This window comes from Parasteatoda tepidariorum, chromosome 10 (assembly GCF_982258835.1).
Source record: "Parasteatoda tepidariorum strain Cologne lab strain chromosome 10, Ptep-v5.0, whole genome shotgun sequence".
Lineage (NCBI taxonomy): Eukaryota > Metazoa > Arthropoda > Arachnida > Araneae > Theridiidae > Parasteatoda > Parasteatoda tepidariorum.
The window spans coordinates 92,872,035-92,892,275 of NC_141764.1; the positions used below are offsets into that span (position 1 = coordinate 92,872,035).

The 20,241-nt window shown below is 28.3% G+C and overlaps 1 protein-coding gene across 3 annotated transcripts in view; it reads right to left on the minus strand.

The window, feature by feature from the left end:
* Positions 1-20,241, minus strand: part of LOC107440570 (uncharacterized) — a 471,595-nt gene that overhangs the window by 67,791 nt on the left and 383,563 nt on the right. For all 3 annotated transcript variants that reach the window (XM_087153352.1, XM_087153353.1, XM_043043459.3), the window contains one exon: positions 1,200-1,310. In XM_087153352.1, the coding sequence (XP_087009478.1) occupies positions 1,200-1,310 (111 nt within the window). The remainder of the gene's footprint in view (positions 1-1,199; positions 1,311-20,241) is intronic.

Below are 20,241 nucleotides of genomic sequence, written 5' to 3' on the forward strand. Positions count from 1 at the left end.
CCCCTATTTGAAATAGTTGTACCTCGTTACCATAGTCACCGCCACGGGTGCAGACGAATGGCTAGGGAAGTTTTTACTTTCGACAAACTATAGTTGTTACATAATATAAATTGTAAAATTTGAATAACATGAACTACTAGGATTAAATATTATTTCTTTTATATATTCCAAATTTTTTTAAAGCTTTTTTTTTTTAGAAAAAGAAAACGAAAGCAATTTTTAAAAGGAATGAATAGGCTTATTCACCCATTAACATCCCAAAAGGAATTTGCCGCGAAATACAGCAATATTTCCCTTTTATTTGTTTAAATACAAACTCTTTAGTCTTTCAAGGAAAAAACTCTACTTAAAACAACAGAAAGAAAGTTGTTAGTGTAGAGGTGCGCACAAGAAAAGTGTGACGTTCATGTTGTGTAAATACAGCGGACGCAGATGCTGTTACTGATGAAACGAGGTCCACTGAAAAAAGAAAGAAAAAAAAATTGTGTCACACAGCATCTTCCTTTGCCGAAACGGAATTCGTTTGACGGACATGGCCATTTCGGAGGTACATACTCTTGTGTCACAGCCACGCTTGACTTACAATAGGTCAAAGTTAAACAGTGGCTAAATCACAAGCGTTCCGATTTCACTTTCGCAAGCAGTGCTCATGCAGTATTGTTCAAATAACGGAGTTTGAAACTCATTAGAAAAAGGAAGTAAATTGTAAACACTTAAAAAATTTCATTAATGTCGTTTTATAGAAAAAAGCGAGATGAAATTATTTACGAAATTAACTTCAAAATTTCGTGTCGTTTGGTTCTCTTGAATAACACTGAGAAACAATTTTTTTTCTGTTGCATGAAATTTTTTTAAACATATCTTAGATAAATTTCAAAATAGTAAATAAGTAGTGAGGTATAGTGTAGCTTTCAGGAGAACTCCTCCAGACACCCGTCTCGCGTCGTGGCGGGTACTATGGTTACGAGGAAAGGTCACTTCGAATAGGGGTGTGGGGAGAATAGTTTTGTCTTAATCTCAGCGTAGGGCGTCGTGAGTAAACCAATCGACACCCTCTTTCCTCCATTTCACCCCCATTAGAAATGTGCTCTCGCTTGTTACCATAACAACAGGCAGCCCCAGACTTTCAGTCTGGAGGAGTTCTCCTCAAAACCGCACTATAACAAGTAACTTTTGTTGAATTATAAAAGACTACTTACCGCTGAAGCTTTGTTGGCTGTCCTACATATGTCGTTGTAGTCAGGGTGATCCGGGGCTGTTTGTTCAGCCAAGAGCGACAGATATCGCTCATACTGGACCAGGCGCTCCAACTGAAAGAAGAAAAAAAACATATATAAACACACATATATTTTATTTTTGGATCGTTAAATAAATATAAATAAGAATGAGCATTCATGAGAGCCGTAGTGGCCCAAGAAATAGAGCCCTCACCCCCCAATGAGGTGACGTAGGTTCGAATACCAGCGATGGCTGGTCGTTACGAATTCTGCACCCGGCTCGCGTCAACCACAGTGCTGACGTAAAATATTTTCAGTAGTAGACGGATCATGGGTGAGGGCTAACCTTGGGAGCTTTTCGGGGATATTCCTCTCCAAGTAACCAAATACGTCCACAATGGCTAGTTTGTCCCAATTCTTGATCCAAGAGTTCCCTCGTTTTTTGAGTTACGTTCAAAATTACAAGGCTACGGGATTGAACATATATGTTTCTAAAACTCAGATTTCGGTAGGATGTTCAACGCCTGGTATATAATGATTATTCTGAATAGAATGTTTTAATTTACGGATGTATTTTACTTATTTTCTTTAGTACTCATGGTGATAAAAAAAAAATTAAGAAGCTACAAGAAAGCATTGAGTGTGTAAGAATAGCAACTCATAAAAACTGAAAATAAATTTCTGCCTTAAATCTCACATCTATTTGTGTCAATCATTCTCTATATATTCTGTAATTAATAATTGCCGAGGTTAGAAAGAAGTAATTGATAAATGGTTTCTGAAGTAAATGATATGGAATGTCTTAACTTTAATCTGTTAACATTACGTAATCACATTATGTAGAACTGAATGTACAATTTATGAAGAATTTTAAAGTTAAGACCTTTTATGTCATTTAACTAAAACACAAAATATTACATATCTTTAGATATTCAATTAATATATTAACGTGTTTAAATGTGCAGTGTTCTAAGAGCTTTAAAATTCAGAGCTATGTTAGTAAAATAGAAAGATAAAAATGGCTCTACCTGAGCGTGAAAAAGGAAGTAAAAGATTAAATAAAGATAAAACAAAACAAGGAAAAATCGCAGTGACCGAGTGAGGCAATTAAGGGCAAAATGCATTTCCAAACTACATGGAGATGGTGAGGTTAACAAGGGAATCGGCATACTTTAGGTGCACTTCGATAGAGTTTATTTCTACACTCTTTATTTTATTAAGCTCGGTAAATTCAAACGAAGCGCTTTGCTAATAATTTTTAATAAAATTAAAAATAAAATATGGTTTTATAATAGGTGATAAAATTTGTTATACGTGGTTAAATTTGTTAATTTTATCATGATGCCTTAAAGCATGGCATAAAAATTATTTATTTGGTTGGATTTACTTTTCAAATTCGTATTTTTTACTAAATGTATGGTTATAACGAATATAATTTTGGAAGTAAGAATTTCAGATAAACCGTTACCATACGAACGGAAAAATTACCAGAGAAATTGTCTAAATATGATATATTTTATATTATTTATCAGAATATTTTCCCCTCCTACCAGAAATGGCATTATCATACAAAGCAGTAATTTTACCAGATTTTTTTTATCTCCGCGTATGTTCGAAAAAATTCTTTATGCGATATAATGAACTAAAAATTACACAAAATTTAAACTTAACGAGAATAAACTTACTTTAGTCTTATTGGGATAAAAAAAAATTATGAAGTCTTTTTTTCCTTTTTAAAGCCAGAGCAAAGTAAACGTTTTTAATAATTTGGTGGCAGACTTGCATATTTTCTCACGATAAACCATACTAAATTAGTCCTAATAGAAGTGAAAAATAAATAACAAGAAGGAAAACAATGGATTCATACAGATTAAAAGGTAATGACATTTCTTGAACAAATAATATAACGAGTGTGAAGAAACTTTAAGCACATTTAGTAGTTCACTGGGAAGAACAGGATCCTTCAAATTAATCTTTTGTGCAAACATCCTTAAAAATCAATGCCTTTGCATCTAGGATTATTATGATAAAAAAAAAGCGCTACCTTAACCAAGTAAATATGCAAAGAATAATATATATATTTTTTATTTTATAACCGCCGTTGTTGAACAGCCGACCCAATTTTGCGTTTACGACTACTAATGCTCAACTCCGCAGCTTTGCAATTTTAGATTCGTGGAGAGGAAAACCACGAAACCTCCAACTGTTAGCCTAACGGCAAGGGGACTCTAACCCATGATCCGTCTACCACTGAGGATATTTTACGTCAGCACTGTGGTCATTGCGAGCAGGGTGCGGAATTCGTATCGACCAGCCATAGCTGGGATTCGAACCAGGTTCACCTCATTGGAAGGCGGACGCTCTATCCTATGAGTCACCAAGGCTCTAAGATGTATACTGTTAGAAATGGTTGGATTTCAAATTTGAGGAATTTTTGATGTCAGACAATAGAAAATTTTTATTAGAGAATTTAATAGCCTGTTGGCTGAGATGCTCATGATTTCCGAAAATACATACGATTTATAGTTAGGTATAAAATTATAAGAATTTTTCTAACGCTATATTTTATATTCTATTTCAACAAACAGCAATATTAGAGAATAGGCTGTGCAAAACAAGATTAAAATTTATTTTTATATTTTATCAATTTCCAATATGTAAAACAACTTGAAATATTTATGTATTTTAAAAAATTCCTTTTATAATAAATCTAAAAGATATTTTTGAATTTAAAGTCCGGTTTATTACTCTTTGTTAAAGTCCGGTCTGTTACCAAAGATTATCATTTTTAAAATTACGCAATACATGATACTAACAATTTTTATTATTGCTTTCACAGATTTTAAAATCACTGGTATGGTGCACTTTTTTCTTTCCTTTTTTTTTCATAACTAAATATGGTCCAGAATACACATTTTGTATACAATTTCTTTTAAATTTATACTAACTAAATTTTAAATCAATATTTTTTTAAATATTAAATAATTTTGAATGGTTGGGATAAACAAACATCTTTAAGGACTATGAATTGTTACTATTAATTAAATAAAATTAATTAGGAATTACTTTTTTTTTAAACATGATATACATCAAGATGATAAAAGGGAAGGAGAAAAAATATGCTTTTAAAGTGTAATTTTTAATAAATAAATTATGAATGATTATTTTTAGCAGTTGTAAATAAATACATTTTAAATGATTTTGAATGCATAGGATAACAAACATCCTGAAAAACTATGAATAATTATTTTTATAACATGATGAGCGATTACTTTTTATTTTTAAAAAACACGATCAGTATTAAAGTGATAAAAGAGAAGGTGAAAAAATATGTATTTAAAGTTTGGTTTTAAAGTTTATTTTTCGAGTATCTAATAATGAATGATTATTTCCAACAGTTGTAAATATACATGAATGCATAAATATTCTTAAGGATTTTGAATAATTATTGTTGAATAAATAAAATAACTTTGAATTAATTATTTAATTCATTTTTTAACATTTTTAGCATAATCAGTATCCGTATTTTAACATATATCAGCATCATTAACATAATCAGTATCAAGTATCATAATCAGCAAGATGACAATAGAGAATGTTCCACAAACATCTTTTTAAAGTTTAATTTTTCATAACTTAATTATGAATGAATAAAACTAATATTTTATGAATAATTATAAGTGATTTATGAGTAATTATAATAATTATAATATGAGTATTATGAATAACTTATGAGTAATTATAATAACTATAATGTGAGCATTACGAATAATTATAAATAACCTATAAAATTTAAAAGATAGCCATTTGAAATTTTAAAGGTCTGTGAAAAAAGATAAGTTAAAACTCACCCAACTCAAACGGACGACGAACACCCGCAAACTAAACATGTTAAGTTTAAAAAGCTATCATCATTATACAATGTGCCAACAGTCGCCATCAGGTGAAATACTCCAAAAGTGTCCACATCGCAGACATACATCACAGACTGTTGACACTCAAAAAAAGGTACCGAGTTTATGCGTTACTTCTTTTTCTCTCTCCAAAAACAGCACAAATAATTAAAAAAAGATTTTTTTTGTCATTATTATCCTTATTTTACTTTTCATCTCTATTATACAATACAACCACACCTATAAAATTTTGATGCGCATGCTTGCACCGATAGCGTTCAAACGTCCAGGTTCCATAAAAGATCACGGACAGAGAGAGGGGGGAAAAAAATCCTGAATCTTAATTCATTGCTTTTAAAAACCATGAAAAAGGCAGCATTTTCCCCATTTTTTATTCTATTTTCTGAAATAGCAGCTTAGAAATTGTTTTATCAATGGGTAAGATTTAAAGCAGGTTCAACTGTCTTTTTGATCAGTTAAGACAGTTGGCGTTACTTATTCCTTTGCGGTGTTGGAGATTAACATAGCATTAAGTAGAACGATTATCAATTGAACAAAATAACTTACCGTTACATTTTAATTATATTGGTTGAATTATGAATTTGAAAACAGCTATATAATGAATGATCTCAGCTAGTACTTTTGAGATTTTTCATTTTAAACAAGTTTTAAATAACAATTGACTTAACGAGTTTAAGGAGTGTAAATATATATTTTTTTTAAAGTTTTGAGTTCAATTATATTCTTTAAAGATAATGATTTCATGGGCCAAGCAAAGCACAACTTATTTCTAGAATTAAGAATAAAGAATGGAGTTATTGAGTTAAAAATATTTTTATTTTATAACCGGCATTTAACAGAGGACCCAATTCTAAGTTTACGAATATCAATGTTCAATTAAGCAGCCTTGTAATTTTGAACCCAACCCAAAAAACGAGGAAACTCCATGATCAAGCATTGCGACAAACTAGCCTACGTGGAGGGCTTTTGGATGGAACAAACTCGCAGTAGTGTTACGTGGAGAGGAAAACATCAAAAACCTCCTGAACGGAAGGGGATTCTAACCCATGATCAGTCTTCTATTAAGGTTATTTTACGCCAACGTTGTGGTCGGTGTAGCAGAATTTGTATCAGCTAACCACCACTGGGATTGGAACCCTGGTCACCTAGTTGGGAAATGAAAGCTCTATCCCGAGAGTCATCGTGGCTCAGAGTTAAGAATAAGCGCAATGACATACTATTCAATTATCAGTTTTTGATAATTGAAAAAAGTTGATTCTTTATAAAATTGATTTACGGCTGAATTCGCAAATGAACGTTCAAATTTATTCTATGACAATACAACGAATTTATAATATTAAATGACGTTAAAATTTATTCAGGTTATCGAATAAGGACTAATTTTATTTTTATTTTCAGGAGAATTTACGGATAAGTTTTGCCACAAAAAATACAAAACTATGTAGCCATTAACATGTTTGATGTTTATGTTTTAAAATTTTAGACTATCAGTAAATAATCAGAGTTTAAAATTAATGCTTTTCATAAAAAATTTGAATTGGTAGTAAATGATATACGATTGTTGACAGACAAAATTTAATTTTAAATATTTATTCTCAGCCCATGCTGAAAAAGGATTAAATAGAATATCATTTGCAAGTGAAAAATTTTATAAAATATTCTACTAAGTATTAGTACGTTCAAATAGTTTGTCATTCTATTTATATAGATCAATTAATATATTAAAGCAAAAAAAGTAAATAAGAAGGCATATGGCAAGATTTTTAAATCGGAACTAAAAAGAAAATATCGAGCTACACGAAAATTAAATTACTATTCAATATATTATTTAAAATATGGAAACTAATAAAAAGTTTTTATATACTTAAAAATGGAGTTGCAAGACGATACGGAGAACCACCTTAGCTTGACCTCGCCACGTCCAAATTCAGAACAACAAAAAAGTGAAACCATTCCTTTATCGAACATTAAAAAGCAATTTCATACCCATAATTAAATATCTAATTTTAATTAAAAAAAATCTCCATTTCGATAAAGAACGAATTTTAACTACGATTCTAAGTATCCAGACTTATTATCAGACATCAAAAGAAAGTTGCTTTTTAAAGGGCATGATGCGCAATTCTCGAAACTCCTAATTCGTAATTTATTGCTAAGCAACGAATCTCCTGCTTGATAAATGACATAAAAAAGTCAAATGTTAAACATGACCCAATGACATTGCCACAATAAACAACAAATTCTACTTTAGGTAATATAAAAACAAGAAAGTGGATAACATCCGCCATTGGTGATTGGAAAAACAGTTCGAATCAATGGATGAAAAATGGAACATATTAAAACACCATTTGGTCTGGAAGCAGTGTTTAGTAGTTCTATCGAAACAGAGAAATTGAAAATTTATGATAGTTTTAATGGGGTACGACACCAAAATATCATCTTTGTTTCGTAGCAAATAAGGATCGCGCTGGAACAAAATATTTTCTTTATTTATTCATAATTTTCTTTATTTATTTATTCACAACTTGAAATATTCATCATGGAAAAATAACAATTAATCTTGAAAAACTTTTATGATAGAGGTAGCATGTGCAAAGTAGGCTTAAAAATAATTAAATTTTCTTTTTAAAAATTCACTATTTTTCAATATGTAAAAGGAAAAAAAAAAGAAAGAAAAGAAACGCCAATGAAAATAAAAAGAACACAATTTGAGTATTTTAAACTCGAAATAAAGTTCTAATTTAAACTATTATTGTTATTTAACTGAAAAGAATTTTAAAAGTTATGAAAAAGACCAATATTTTAAACATTTAAAAACATTAATAAATTTTTCAAAAACAATCGCCTATTGGCGAGTTTTCACCTATATAAATCTTATTAACAGTATTTTCCTAAGCACTTTCGCCAAGAAAATTTAAGAAGCCACAGTTTAAATGCCTGACACTTGAGGCAAAGTTATTATTTCAAGCTAGACAGACGTTCTTGCCAGGAAGAATTAACTGCATTTTAGAACGGACAAACAACTTAAATATTACAAAAGTTATTAAAATTTTTAAAAATTGCCGATTTGGAGAGATTTGTCCTCCTAGATCAAAATTATCAAAATCAATGAATAATTCTCTATTTTTGTACATTTTAGTGAACTCAGGCAGAGTTGGAGTAATTTTTCAAATATTAAAAAATTAGATTTACAAATGCTTTTCATTTTTACGAAACTGAGGCTTTTCATAATATGTGATATTTTCAGAGTTAGCATAGAGGGCGCTGTTAGACAGCTAAATAAGCTAAAGTTGACATAACGGCAAGATTCTTTAATTTTTATGCATTTAAAAAAATAAATAAAATAAAATAAAAAAGTTGGCAGAGATCTATATTTTTTTTGGCTTATATTTGGTTGAGCCCGGTTAACCGACAAGTACCTTTCTAAGCTATAAGCTTCCCTTCATTAGACTTTCTAATGCAATTTTAATTGTTGTAATTTTTCATTTTTAACTTATGCCGCATTCTGCAATAATAACAGTATGAATAATACTAATAAATATAATAAATACAGAATAATAAATGACGCTATAATAAGCGTTTAAAAATAGCATTGATAGCTGTTAATAAAAAAAACATGGATATTAAGATTTAGAAATTGTTTTGGCTGTAATTAATGTTTAGATTAATAGTAAGTAAAAATAATAGAATGAAATTAAGAAAGAAGATTTCTTTTTTGTTTTTAAATATACAAATTAAAAAGTTGGTAGCGACAAATTATGTTTAAGTTTCTGATCAAATATTTGAAGATTTGATAATACATATTTGTCATACAAAAAATCAGGATCGATAAATTAGGGTTAAGATTAGTCATTGAACTCGCAGATAAATAAATAAATAAAATTAAATAATGAACTAAAATAAATAATGAAAACGAGCTTATTGTGAAGTGCTTAATGTCTAGTATATTCCATAATAATTACAGTTTCAATGCAATAAACGGTTATATTTAAAAAAACCATTCACTATATTACTAATGTGTATTGATGCGATTTGTATTTAAGGCACGCAAGTGGTAAAAAAGGCTGTTGACCGCAGGTTTATAAAATCATTAAAATTATGAATGATTTGAGTTTTTTTCTTAAAAAAAAAACAGGAAATAAAAAAAGTAGTTATTTGAAATATCCAGTGAAAGTTTTCGAATAATAACTGTAAAGTAAAACATACGTACAAAAATAGAGCATGTAAAATAAATTACGGTTATTAAACTTGAAAGAAAAAGCTTGAAAAAAAGAAGATATTGGCTTTTTTATTATATGTAAACATTGCAAAGGGGAATGGATTAGGAAGAATGCGTTATTTTTCGATCAGAAAAAAAAAAAAATTAATGTAAGAATACCATCGCTCGCGTGAACTATTTTTTTTATGGCATTTAAGATGACAACAAAAAGAAATTACTAATGATTTTGGCAACGGTAAAGAGTGTGAAGAGGTAATGAAAGGTAAAAAGAAAGAAAAAAAAAAGAGTCTGAACCTTTCAGTAAGTATACATGCTTCCGCCATGTTTATACGGTCGAATTCTTGATCCACTCCAGATACGGCGAGTTTTTTTTAAAAAAAAACTTTTATTGTTATTATTATTTAATCGCGTTTTTGTGGGTGGAGTTTGAAAATGCCGAATAATGGACATTTGGAAGTTTTAAAGAGCGATGCCGAGTGAGTCATTATCTTACAAATAGTTGAAATTTGTTGCTCGGTGCAAATTTGAAGAATAAAAAATGAAGCCTGTTATTTCAGGACGTGTTACTTTCTTAAGTGGATGGAAATTCTTATTTAAAAAAAAAAAGGGCTGCGAGTTATGCGTTCGTTCCGGTTGATCTTATCATTTAGAGTAAAACAGAACTTCTGTATGTTCAAAAAAAAAATTTGAGATAACGGTAAAATGTTATTAAAGGTACAGGGTAAGCGCCGTTTAAGAGAAGTCTATCATCTATCATCGTCTGTGACAGAATTTAAATTGTTCGGAGAGAATAGAAGTAGTGATTAAAACGTTCTTATTTCTTTTTCTTAAAAAGAGATTTTTAAAGAATTGTTTTTTTGTTGTTGTTCTTTTTTTAAGTTTATTGAAGACTGTAGAAATACATGATTAATGAGAAATATAACCTTAAAAAAGACGTTAAATGTAATTTTACAATGTAATAATTTTCAAAATGGAATTCTCGATTTGCTTTCATATTTTTCATAAATTTTTCACAGCAAAAATTCTTCTGAACGTCTCAGACATCCCTGCTTAATTTACAATGTAATAGTTTTAAAAATTGAATTCTGTATACGCTTTAATACTTTTAGTGAGATTTATTTCTAGAAATTATTTCAATTAATCCATAATTCTATTGTTTTTAATAATTTTAATTTATATTTAAATTTGGTTCCATTTGCATCAGATAAAACTTGTTTCATTGTAATGCTTTTTTAAATACTTTGCTGTCAGTTTTTTTTAATTCTAACGTTTTGCATATTCTAATTTTTTTTTTTTTTTTTTGGCTATTTCAAATGTCTTTTTCTTTCTGGATTAAAGCATTAGGAATTAGTGTTCCTTATTTATGCACTTCCTTCTTAAGATTTTTTAAAAAATAACTAATGAAAACAAATTTCTAACAAGTAATATTGCATTATTTCTATATTTAACAGACATAAAACTAATTTATATCTTATGGGTAAAAGTTTTTATCCATTTAATAATATCAGAATGCCATTCTTATACTATATATAAAAAATCCCAAATAATTAGAAAAACAATATGATCAAATAAAGTTACTTTAATGGCGATTTAATTTGCCAATCTAAAAATAATCTACATTCCATATACATATTTTAATACAGGTATTGAACTACAATACGAGATATTTTATTATTTCATTACGACATTAGAAAACTGTTTACTTAATCTAGAAAAGAAAATCGTAAATTTCCGGGGTGGAATACAATTAATTCTGGTATTAAATATGTGAACTTGGAAATTTTTTTAATCTATTTAATTCTAGCATGACGCAGGTATTTTTAAATGACATTTTATAAATTGGTATTCAATAAATAAATTAATCTAACTTACGTTAAATGCACTGCATATACTTTATCTTAATTCATGAAGCAGAATTCAAGCCCACGGTTTCCTTGTAAGAAACAATCTTTTAACGAAGCTAATCACGTCTATTCAAACTTAATATTTGTCATCAGACAAACAGAAGCAAATCATTCTGCGTAACTCATAATCCGCATGAATCAATCCGTTTCAGACTTCCTGGTCGGAAGCACGTATTGGAAGAGAAGGATTTTAAAAAGTTCGTCGAAGGAGCAAAGCATACTCACGGTCTTTTTCCATAATTATGCTGCAGTGAAATAAAATAACCCTGGTTATGTTTCGTTAAGCCTAATCCGTTTTCTCACGAGTAAATTCAAATTTCGTTCATCAATTACAAATAAGGGGAAAAAAAATCGTCTGCCGATCGGAAAGAATGAATAGAAAAGAAAGACGGATCACCGCAAAATGAAGATTACATTATATTACTATAATTTTGCTTCATTATTCAAATCGAAAGTTTCTTTCGAATTCCGTGCGGTTTCCACAAAAAGCACCGAGCATCCAGAGAATATTTTTTTGTTGTTTTTATTTATTTTCTTTAATCTTTCTCAATTATGCTAATTTCAGAGGAATATGTAAGAAGAATAAAGTTGAGTTGATAGTTCAGACCTATAATTACGTACCCTTTAAACTGCAATTGAATGTCCGATAGCCCGTGAAAGAATACAAAGTACCTATTGTATTTATTTCTCGAAACAGTTGAGAAATAAAATATTTCATTTTTTTGAAAAATCGCAAAAGTAAGATGAATAACTAAGGCTGTAATTTTTTTCACTCGAAAACTTTTTAAGAGATTTTGTTTTTAATGCTTTTGATTAAATTATATGGCTTTACCAATGCTATTTTTTTATGATATATAAAATTAGTAAAAAATCAATAATTTATGAATTTATTTAATAATATAAGAAATGATTTTTAGATTTAAACTAAAATTCGGAATTTCCTGCAGAAATAGTTTATATGCTCGAACTTAGGAAACTTAAGCAGACAATTCATTTAGTAATTATAGAAATATTAAAGAAAAAAAAATGTATTAAAGTTAATTAATTTAAGTAAAAGCAAAACGTTTTGTTTATGAGGAACTAAATTGTTTTGGAAAAATCTCAAAAAGCGAAAAAATATTTCTAGAAATTAGAGTTGAAAATACTTTTACAAGTACTTAACGTTTTAAGTTTTATAAGCTGTTTTGAAAATATTTTTGAAAAAATTATTGTAAATATTTTGAAGAATTAGCAGCAAATGTTTGGAAAAGCTTAAAGAATACAATGTAAAATTTGAACAAAGAAACTACAAAAACTATTTACGAAAGAAAGGTAAACAGTTATAAATAAAATAAGTCATTATATTTGCCTGTTATAACATAATTATAAGATAAATGAGTTCAAAATTGAGCAATACTATTCGAAAGTCGTTAAAAAATTATAGAAAGAGAAAACTACAATCTAATAAAAATTTCTTTTTTTTAATTCAATGTAAACAATACTATTAGTAATAGATAGAGCGATACAACTTACAATTGAGTAATTTTCCAATTGCAAGCAGTAATTCACTCAATTGTATAGCTATACCAACTTTTTTTTTTTCGAATTTAATTTTTCTCGCGCCTTATATTGCCTCACCTGCGTTTGGCAGTCAGTTTATTTTTTATAACCGTCGTTGAACAGCCTACCTAATTTCGGGATTACGACTACTAATGTTCAAATTCGTAGCCTTGTAATTTCGAACCCACTCCAGAAGACAAGGTAACTCCTGGATCAAGAGTATTGCGAGAAATTTTGCCTTCGTGGAGAACTTTTTGATGAAAACCCGCATTTGCGTTACATGGAGAGGAAAACCCCGCACTGTTGGCCAGATGGCAAGGGGACTCTAACCCAAGGTCCGTCGGTGCACTGTGGTTGGTGCCAGCTGGGTGCGGAATTCATATCGACCAGCTATCACTGGGATTCAAACCCGGTTCACCTCATTGGAAGGCGAACTCTCTATCCCCTGAGCCGCCAAGGCTTCGGCTATGCTTGAAAAATGGGCGATATATCATGAAATAAAATTGTTTTATGTATCACGATAAAATAATTTAAAAAGTATTCTCACGACCGCAAAAGTCCACATATATCGTACATATAATAAATATCGAACAAGATAAACATCAATGATCAATATTGAATATACAAGAATTATTGACAGTGATTTTATGGCGATCATGAAAGACAAAATAAATATCAAATAAAAAAAAGTACGCATATGATAATATATCAATCGCTATCGATAACGATAAATATCGAATATGATAATATCTCGCTCATGATCGACAACTATAAATATTGAACACGTAAGTACAAAGATAAATATCGTGAGTATTATCGAAAACGACAATGAATGGTTTAAATACCGTATATTTTGATTTTATTGAACAGAATTATGTTTTTTTTTCTCACCAGAAATATCATTACCATACAGAACGGTAATTTTACCAGAATTCTTTTCTCCGAGAAAAAAATTATTATTATTTTTTTTTTTTTGAGAAACTTTTCGTTTTAACTTTATAATTTTTTATAAATATTCGAATAAAAACACGAAAAGAAAAAAAATTCTAAACTAATAAAAAGTACAACTATTTTGAATTGTAATATTTAGACAAAATAATTATTAATAAACAGAAATGGACACATTTAGAAATTTTTCGAGTGAAGATTAAATTATCGCAATCTTTAACGCAGCGTAACATTTTTTTTTCATGTCAAAATATACGATTATCTCGATCAGCAATAACGGGAAAAAAAAAGCAATAAGGAAACATTTGTAAGATGAATGCAGCATAAGGTGAAGAATCAAATTAAGGGGTAGAGAGATATAAAAAGAGGGAAAAGTGACAATGATTCAAGTTTCCCTATTGTGTAAATCTGACATGTGAATCTAAGGCTTAAAGAAACGGTCATTTACAACTCTGGCTTATTACCGCTACTGTGTAGAAAAGTGACCCCGTTACATCATTTTTATTTTATTATACATTTATTTATTTATTTATTTTTTGCATTTGACGCCCGATTTCATTTAATCTCTTGAAAAAGTGGTATAAGCATTTGGGTATTTGCAACTAGAGAAAAAGTGAAGTGATGTTTCACAAGGTGATTTAAATTGGATTTAATTGGATACCTGTAAGCGACGTCACGCGTGTGCGTCGAACGTGATTGGCTTCTGGAACGACAAATGCCACGATTTACCTACGATGACGTCACGTGTAGGCATTTAATTGAGCAGGTTAATAGAATGAATGGCAACTTGACGGAATCATTGGAAGTCAGAATTTAATTCATAGTTTTAAATTGTAAAATATTCATTAAAAGAAGCACGTGAGAATTGATTTCAGGGAAGAGTAAGTTATATTTTGACGGAAAAAAAGCTATTGTAAATGAACATTCGATTTGAAGTTTAATAAATAACAGAAATTTAGAAAATCAGATTAAACATGCAGAGATAACAATTATTTATTTATTTTTTTGTTTTACTTCCTCTCATGTCCATTTAAATCATGTTTTAAGGATTTTTTCCCCGTAAAATGTCAGTAACAGTGATTGATGACAATTTTGGAAGCTTCTTAAACAAACACACGATATTTCTAAATTAAAAAAAAAAGACCATTGTTTACGAGAAAGCAGGTTTTGATGCGAAAAAAAAATGCAAAAAATGTATTTTTTTCAAAAAAATAAAGCATGTTTTGATCAGTTTAAAACGCAATCTTCACAATAATCATTTATTAAAATAAATATCCGAATAACAAATAAGAAAACATTTTTCAGTCGTGTAAATGAACAAGTTTCATATGTTATTGAAATAATTAAGAGTTTTTATTGTAACAAATTATGGTAATTAATCCAAATTTTTGAGTGTAAAAACTTTTATTATTATATTTTTGTCTTATCATTTATTGTTTTCCACGTTTTATAAAAAGTCTAGTCAAAATATTAAATTTTTTTAAGTCACGTTTTTTTATTAAAAGTCAAGTAAACAATCGTTTCATAAAATGATTACAAAAAATAACCATGACAAATTATTGTAATTATGCCAAATTTTTTAGTTGATAAGAATATTTTTATCAAAAAAAGTAATCATTTAATGTTTTTTACGTTTCATTAAAAGTCAGGTGATTGTTTAACGAAGGGATTTAAAATAACAATTTATGCACCTAAACAATTGCTGAATAGTCAACAATAAGAATTTTAATTTTGAGTATATAAGGAACTGTTGATTATTTTTATAATAAATACAACATATAATAGATGTAATTAGTAACTTAACAAAAATTCTTTGGCATGTATATTATTAATTCTACGAGCAGACTACATCAAATTCCACTTTCTCTATACGAGCGAAGTTCGAAACACAACAGAAAAATCTAATAAGTAGTGTTCAAAAATGTTTGTAATTTGCACTATATGGGAACATAATTTTTTCATTTTTTTTAAACTTTTTAAACCAAAAAAATAAGACAAATAACTTTTTAAACCAAAAAAAAAAAAAAAAAAGACAAATAACTTTTTAAACCAAAAAAAAAATAAGGCAAATAACAATGTTTACTCCCAGTTAAAAAAAGGTACAAAAAATAATGTTTGTAATTTGCATTAAATGTGAACAGAATTTTTTCATTATTTTTAACTTTTGAAACCAAAAAAAATAAGACAAATAACAATGTTTACTCCTTGTTAAAAAGGGTACAAAAAATAAGTGTTGACAACAAGGAAAAGTAAAATAAGGGCAGGAAAAAGTAAGAACTCTTTTTAACTCCATTAAATCTCACTTTAATGGTCAATAACCTGGCAAACGAAAGCAATGAATAAGAAAAGAAAAAAAAAAATCTCATCATACCTAAAACTTCTGGGCCAAGTTTCGTGCCCTACATTACAAGAGCGTCAAAGGGTTATTCACAACTTCAATAACAATTTTCGAGCTATTATTTCTCTGCGGATTAAATACATCCTAAGGATGATGCTTTGAATTAGGTAACTAATTCTGATGTTTAGACAAACAGGGAAAACTGTGATGTAATTAAAATGTTATCTTTTCTGTTTAACGCATGTTATGATAAATAACGTAATCATAAATTTCCGTCCAGTGATTAAATTGTCAACAAAAAAGTGACACGAAGTCATAATAAGTTTATTGAATTTTATTTTATATCTTTGCTCTCCGTTTTATTTTTAGATTTGTTTTAAAATAGTAATTTTTTTTGAAAATATTTATGAGATAAGTTTAAAAAGTGATACATTTATTTTTGGGTCTCACAACCTTCGTTTAAGGGGCCAACTATGCATCCAGTGGTATTTCGCGCTGCTTTAGCAACTGAAAATTAATTAGAATAGTTACATAATTGGCATAATGACTTTAACAACTGTTTTTCAAACTAATTTAAAAAATGGTGAATAAAAAACACTTCAGAAATTATAACATTAAAATTCAAAATGCAAAAGGTACTAATTCCTGCAGTTAGATAATTTTATTTCTAAATTCTACTGTTTTTTTTTCCTTTTCTTTTTAGATTAAATTTTTTTTAACCTAAAATACGTTCAATACAAATGTTTCATAAGATTTATTCAAAAATCAACGAATTAATTTATATACAGTAAACAAATTACAAAATTAATATTTCAACAGTGAAAACCTGCTGTCATTTATTTTTTCTAGAAGAGTTTTAGACAATGAGTGTAGGATTTTTAATGTTTTTATTTCGAAAATATTCTACATATTCTTTGTAAAAATTATAGATAATTTGCAGCACTTTGAACGTTGTAAAGAATTCGGGATCAAATTACTGTATAAAATGCCGGATCTTTCGTAAAATCCATTTTTTACCGTAAAATATTATACCATAATTTTTACAGTAATATTTATTTATTTAGGGTGATTTTGTGATTTTGCGGCAATTATAACTATAAAAATTACGTAATATCAGTTTCTCTTTTGTTCCATTACATGTACCGGTGAAAATGGATTTTACCGTTAAAGGTACCGACACCCTGAGTGCCGGTACTTTTTACCGTAGTTCGATCCGGAGTTTTTTACAGTATAGATCAATTTCTAAGACGACGATATTGTAAGTCAAATTAATATTGTTCTTTTTACAAACTAGAAATAATTAAGTTTTTACCAATTGATATTGTGCAGCCTTTTCGTATTTAAATTTAACTTTTTTAAATTTTTAATTTCTTTTAATTTTTTCAAATTTCCATAATTGAAAAATTTACTATTTTTTAAACTTTTGTCTTTCTGCGGGTTTTGAACAAGTAATGAATGAAAAATTACGGTCAGAATTACGCAAACAAAAAGAAACGGAATGAAAACTAGAATGCTATTGTTATTTTTAGATAAATGCCTACACTTAAAAACGCACTTCTTAAAATAAAGAAAATAGAATATGTATATATATATATATATATATATATATATATATATATATATATATATATATATATATATATATATATATATATATATATATATATATATTTTAAATTTATAATGATAGGAGAAATTTTTTTTTTGATATATCAAATGGTAAAATAATAATCCCATTTTTCAAGTCTAATGATAAGATAATGAAATATAAGATGATAAAAAGAAAAAGGAATAAAATCCTAAAAGAAAAAGCCACAGAAAGGTAAAATATCTTCTTTCAGTTTTACTTAGAATACCTTCAAAGCTGTAACCTTCAATCTTTCTTGACCTTGAGAAGAAAAATGACAAAACGAAACAATAAAATGTTTATTCGGATAGAAAAAAAGAGAAATGAATTATTAGAATAAAAATACATAACTTTTCTTTTATATTAGAGAAACTGCAAAGATAGTTTTAGGTCTAGGTCTTCATTTTCACAATGCAGAGCTTCTGGGCGTAGCCAACTAAGGATCATGTTTCAGATGAAGAATTTGCCATAAATTCAAAGGCAAAAGAGAACGTATAGCTTTTAGACGTGATGTTTGTACACATTATAGGATTTTGCTCCAAACTTTTAAAGTAATTTATGCTGTAACGTTTTATTTAAGCTCCTAAAACATTGTTGTTTGTCAAAATAAGATACGCTTAAATAGGTCCTTACACAATTGAGATGGAGCCCTAGTACGTGAATATCCGATCATTAGATCAAAAGTAATCCAGTGTTGCTTTTTTTTGTTGCTCTGTGTATGTATAACTTAACATACGCATAACGTATTCAGAAGAATGCACCAACGCAGTATATTTTTATGTATTTGTCTGAAGTAAATAAAATGTGATATACACAGTAAATTATGATGAATATTCCATAACAGTTTAGAGAAACATATGAAATATAAACTCAGAGCTGTTTGAATAGTTGAACAAAGTAAATTATGAGAAATATTCCATAGCAATTTAGAGAAACATATGAAATGTAAACTCAGAGCTGTTTGAATAATTGAACAAAGTAAATTATGATAAATATTCCGCAGCAATTTAGAGAAACATATGAAATTTAAACTCAGAGCTGTTTGAATAATTGAACAAAGTAAATTATGATAAATATTCCATAGCAATTTAGAGAAACATATGATATGTAAATTCAGAGTTGTTTGAATAATTGAACAAAGTAAATTGTGATAAATATTCCATAGCAATTTAGAGAAACATATGAAATGTAAACTCAGAGCTGTTTGAATAATTGAACAAAGTAAATTATGATGAATATTCCATAGCAATTTAGAGAAACATATGAAATGTAAACTCAGAGCTGTTTGAATAATTGAACAAAGTAAATTATGATGAATATTCCATAGCAATTTAGAGAAACATATGAAATGTAAACTCAGAGCTGTTTGAATAATTGAAAAAAGTAAATTATGATAAATATTCCATAACAATTTAGAGAAACATATGAAATGTAAACTGTTTGATTAACTGAAAAAAGTAAATTATGATAAATATTCCATAGCAATTTAGAGAACCATATGAAATGTAAACTCAGAGTTGTTTGAATAATTGAACAAAGACAGAGTCACATTCTATTAGAAAAAGTTTTTTATTTTATTTGGAAGATAATTTCTATTAACTCGACTCGCAAGGTGCTATTTTTTTAGAATTAAAATAGTTCTCGACTTTTTGAAGGGGACTTTTGAGATTGGGATGGAATATTTCGTTAAATGGGTACATAATTTGATTAAATGGGCACATATCGGTCATAATTTCTTCAGAAAAATCACACTTGTTTGCTGCTAAGAATTCACATATTTCTTTTATTTAAGCATGAACTTATCTTAAAATAAAATCTATGATGATTTTTTTTTCTTATTAAAATTTTTTCTTCCTTTAGCACGAGAAACAGTCGAAAATTTCTCAAGTAAATCTAGTTAATTAATTTGCTAAATTTTTGTTAACTTTTTTGGGCTAACAAAAAGAAAAACCAAAACCTAAATAAAATTATTTTTTTTTATAAAATATTAAACTAACTATACTAAAAATATCTAACTAACTGTACTAACTATGTCTGAAATATTAAACTAAAAATAACTTTGAAACGATTAAAAGAGTAACCTATTTAATGAGATATAGCTTTGCTCAAAAATATGCTAGTAATTTAAGGTCAAGAATATAAAAAAGGTGTATAATTTGCCGAAAATTGCAGTAAGATATATACCAGTTTAATTTCAATTGAACAAAAATGTCAAATATTCTGGACTACGGTATTTTCTTTTTGTTTTTGAATTTTTTTTCTCCATAAACTTAACTCAATTTTAAGTTGGATACTCGAAAACAACCTCACAATCACCTAGTATAAAGAGTGAGCGTTGGGCAGTTATTATCTCTATTCAAAAACTGGAAAAAAGAAATTCAGTTATTTCAAATAAACTAAATGGAATGTCACTAGATGGAGTATAAAATTTTATTTTTCAGTCACTATTTATCTTAAGATTTCTTTGAATTGCGAGAATGACCTATTCTGCACGTCCTTTGTCTCACAGGTCGTGTCACAAGAAGTGCAAAAAAT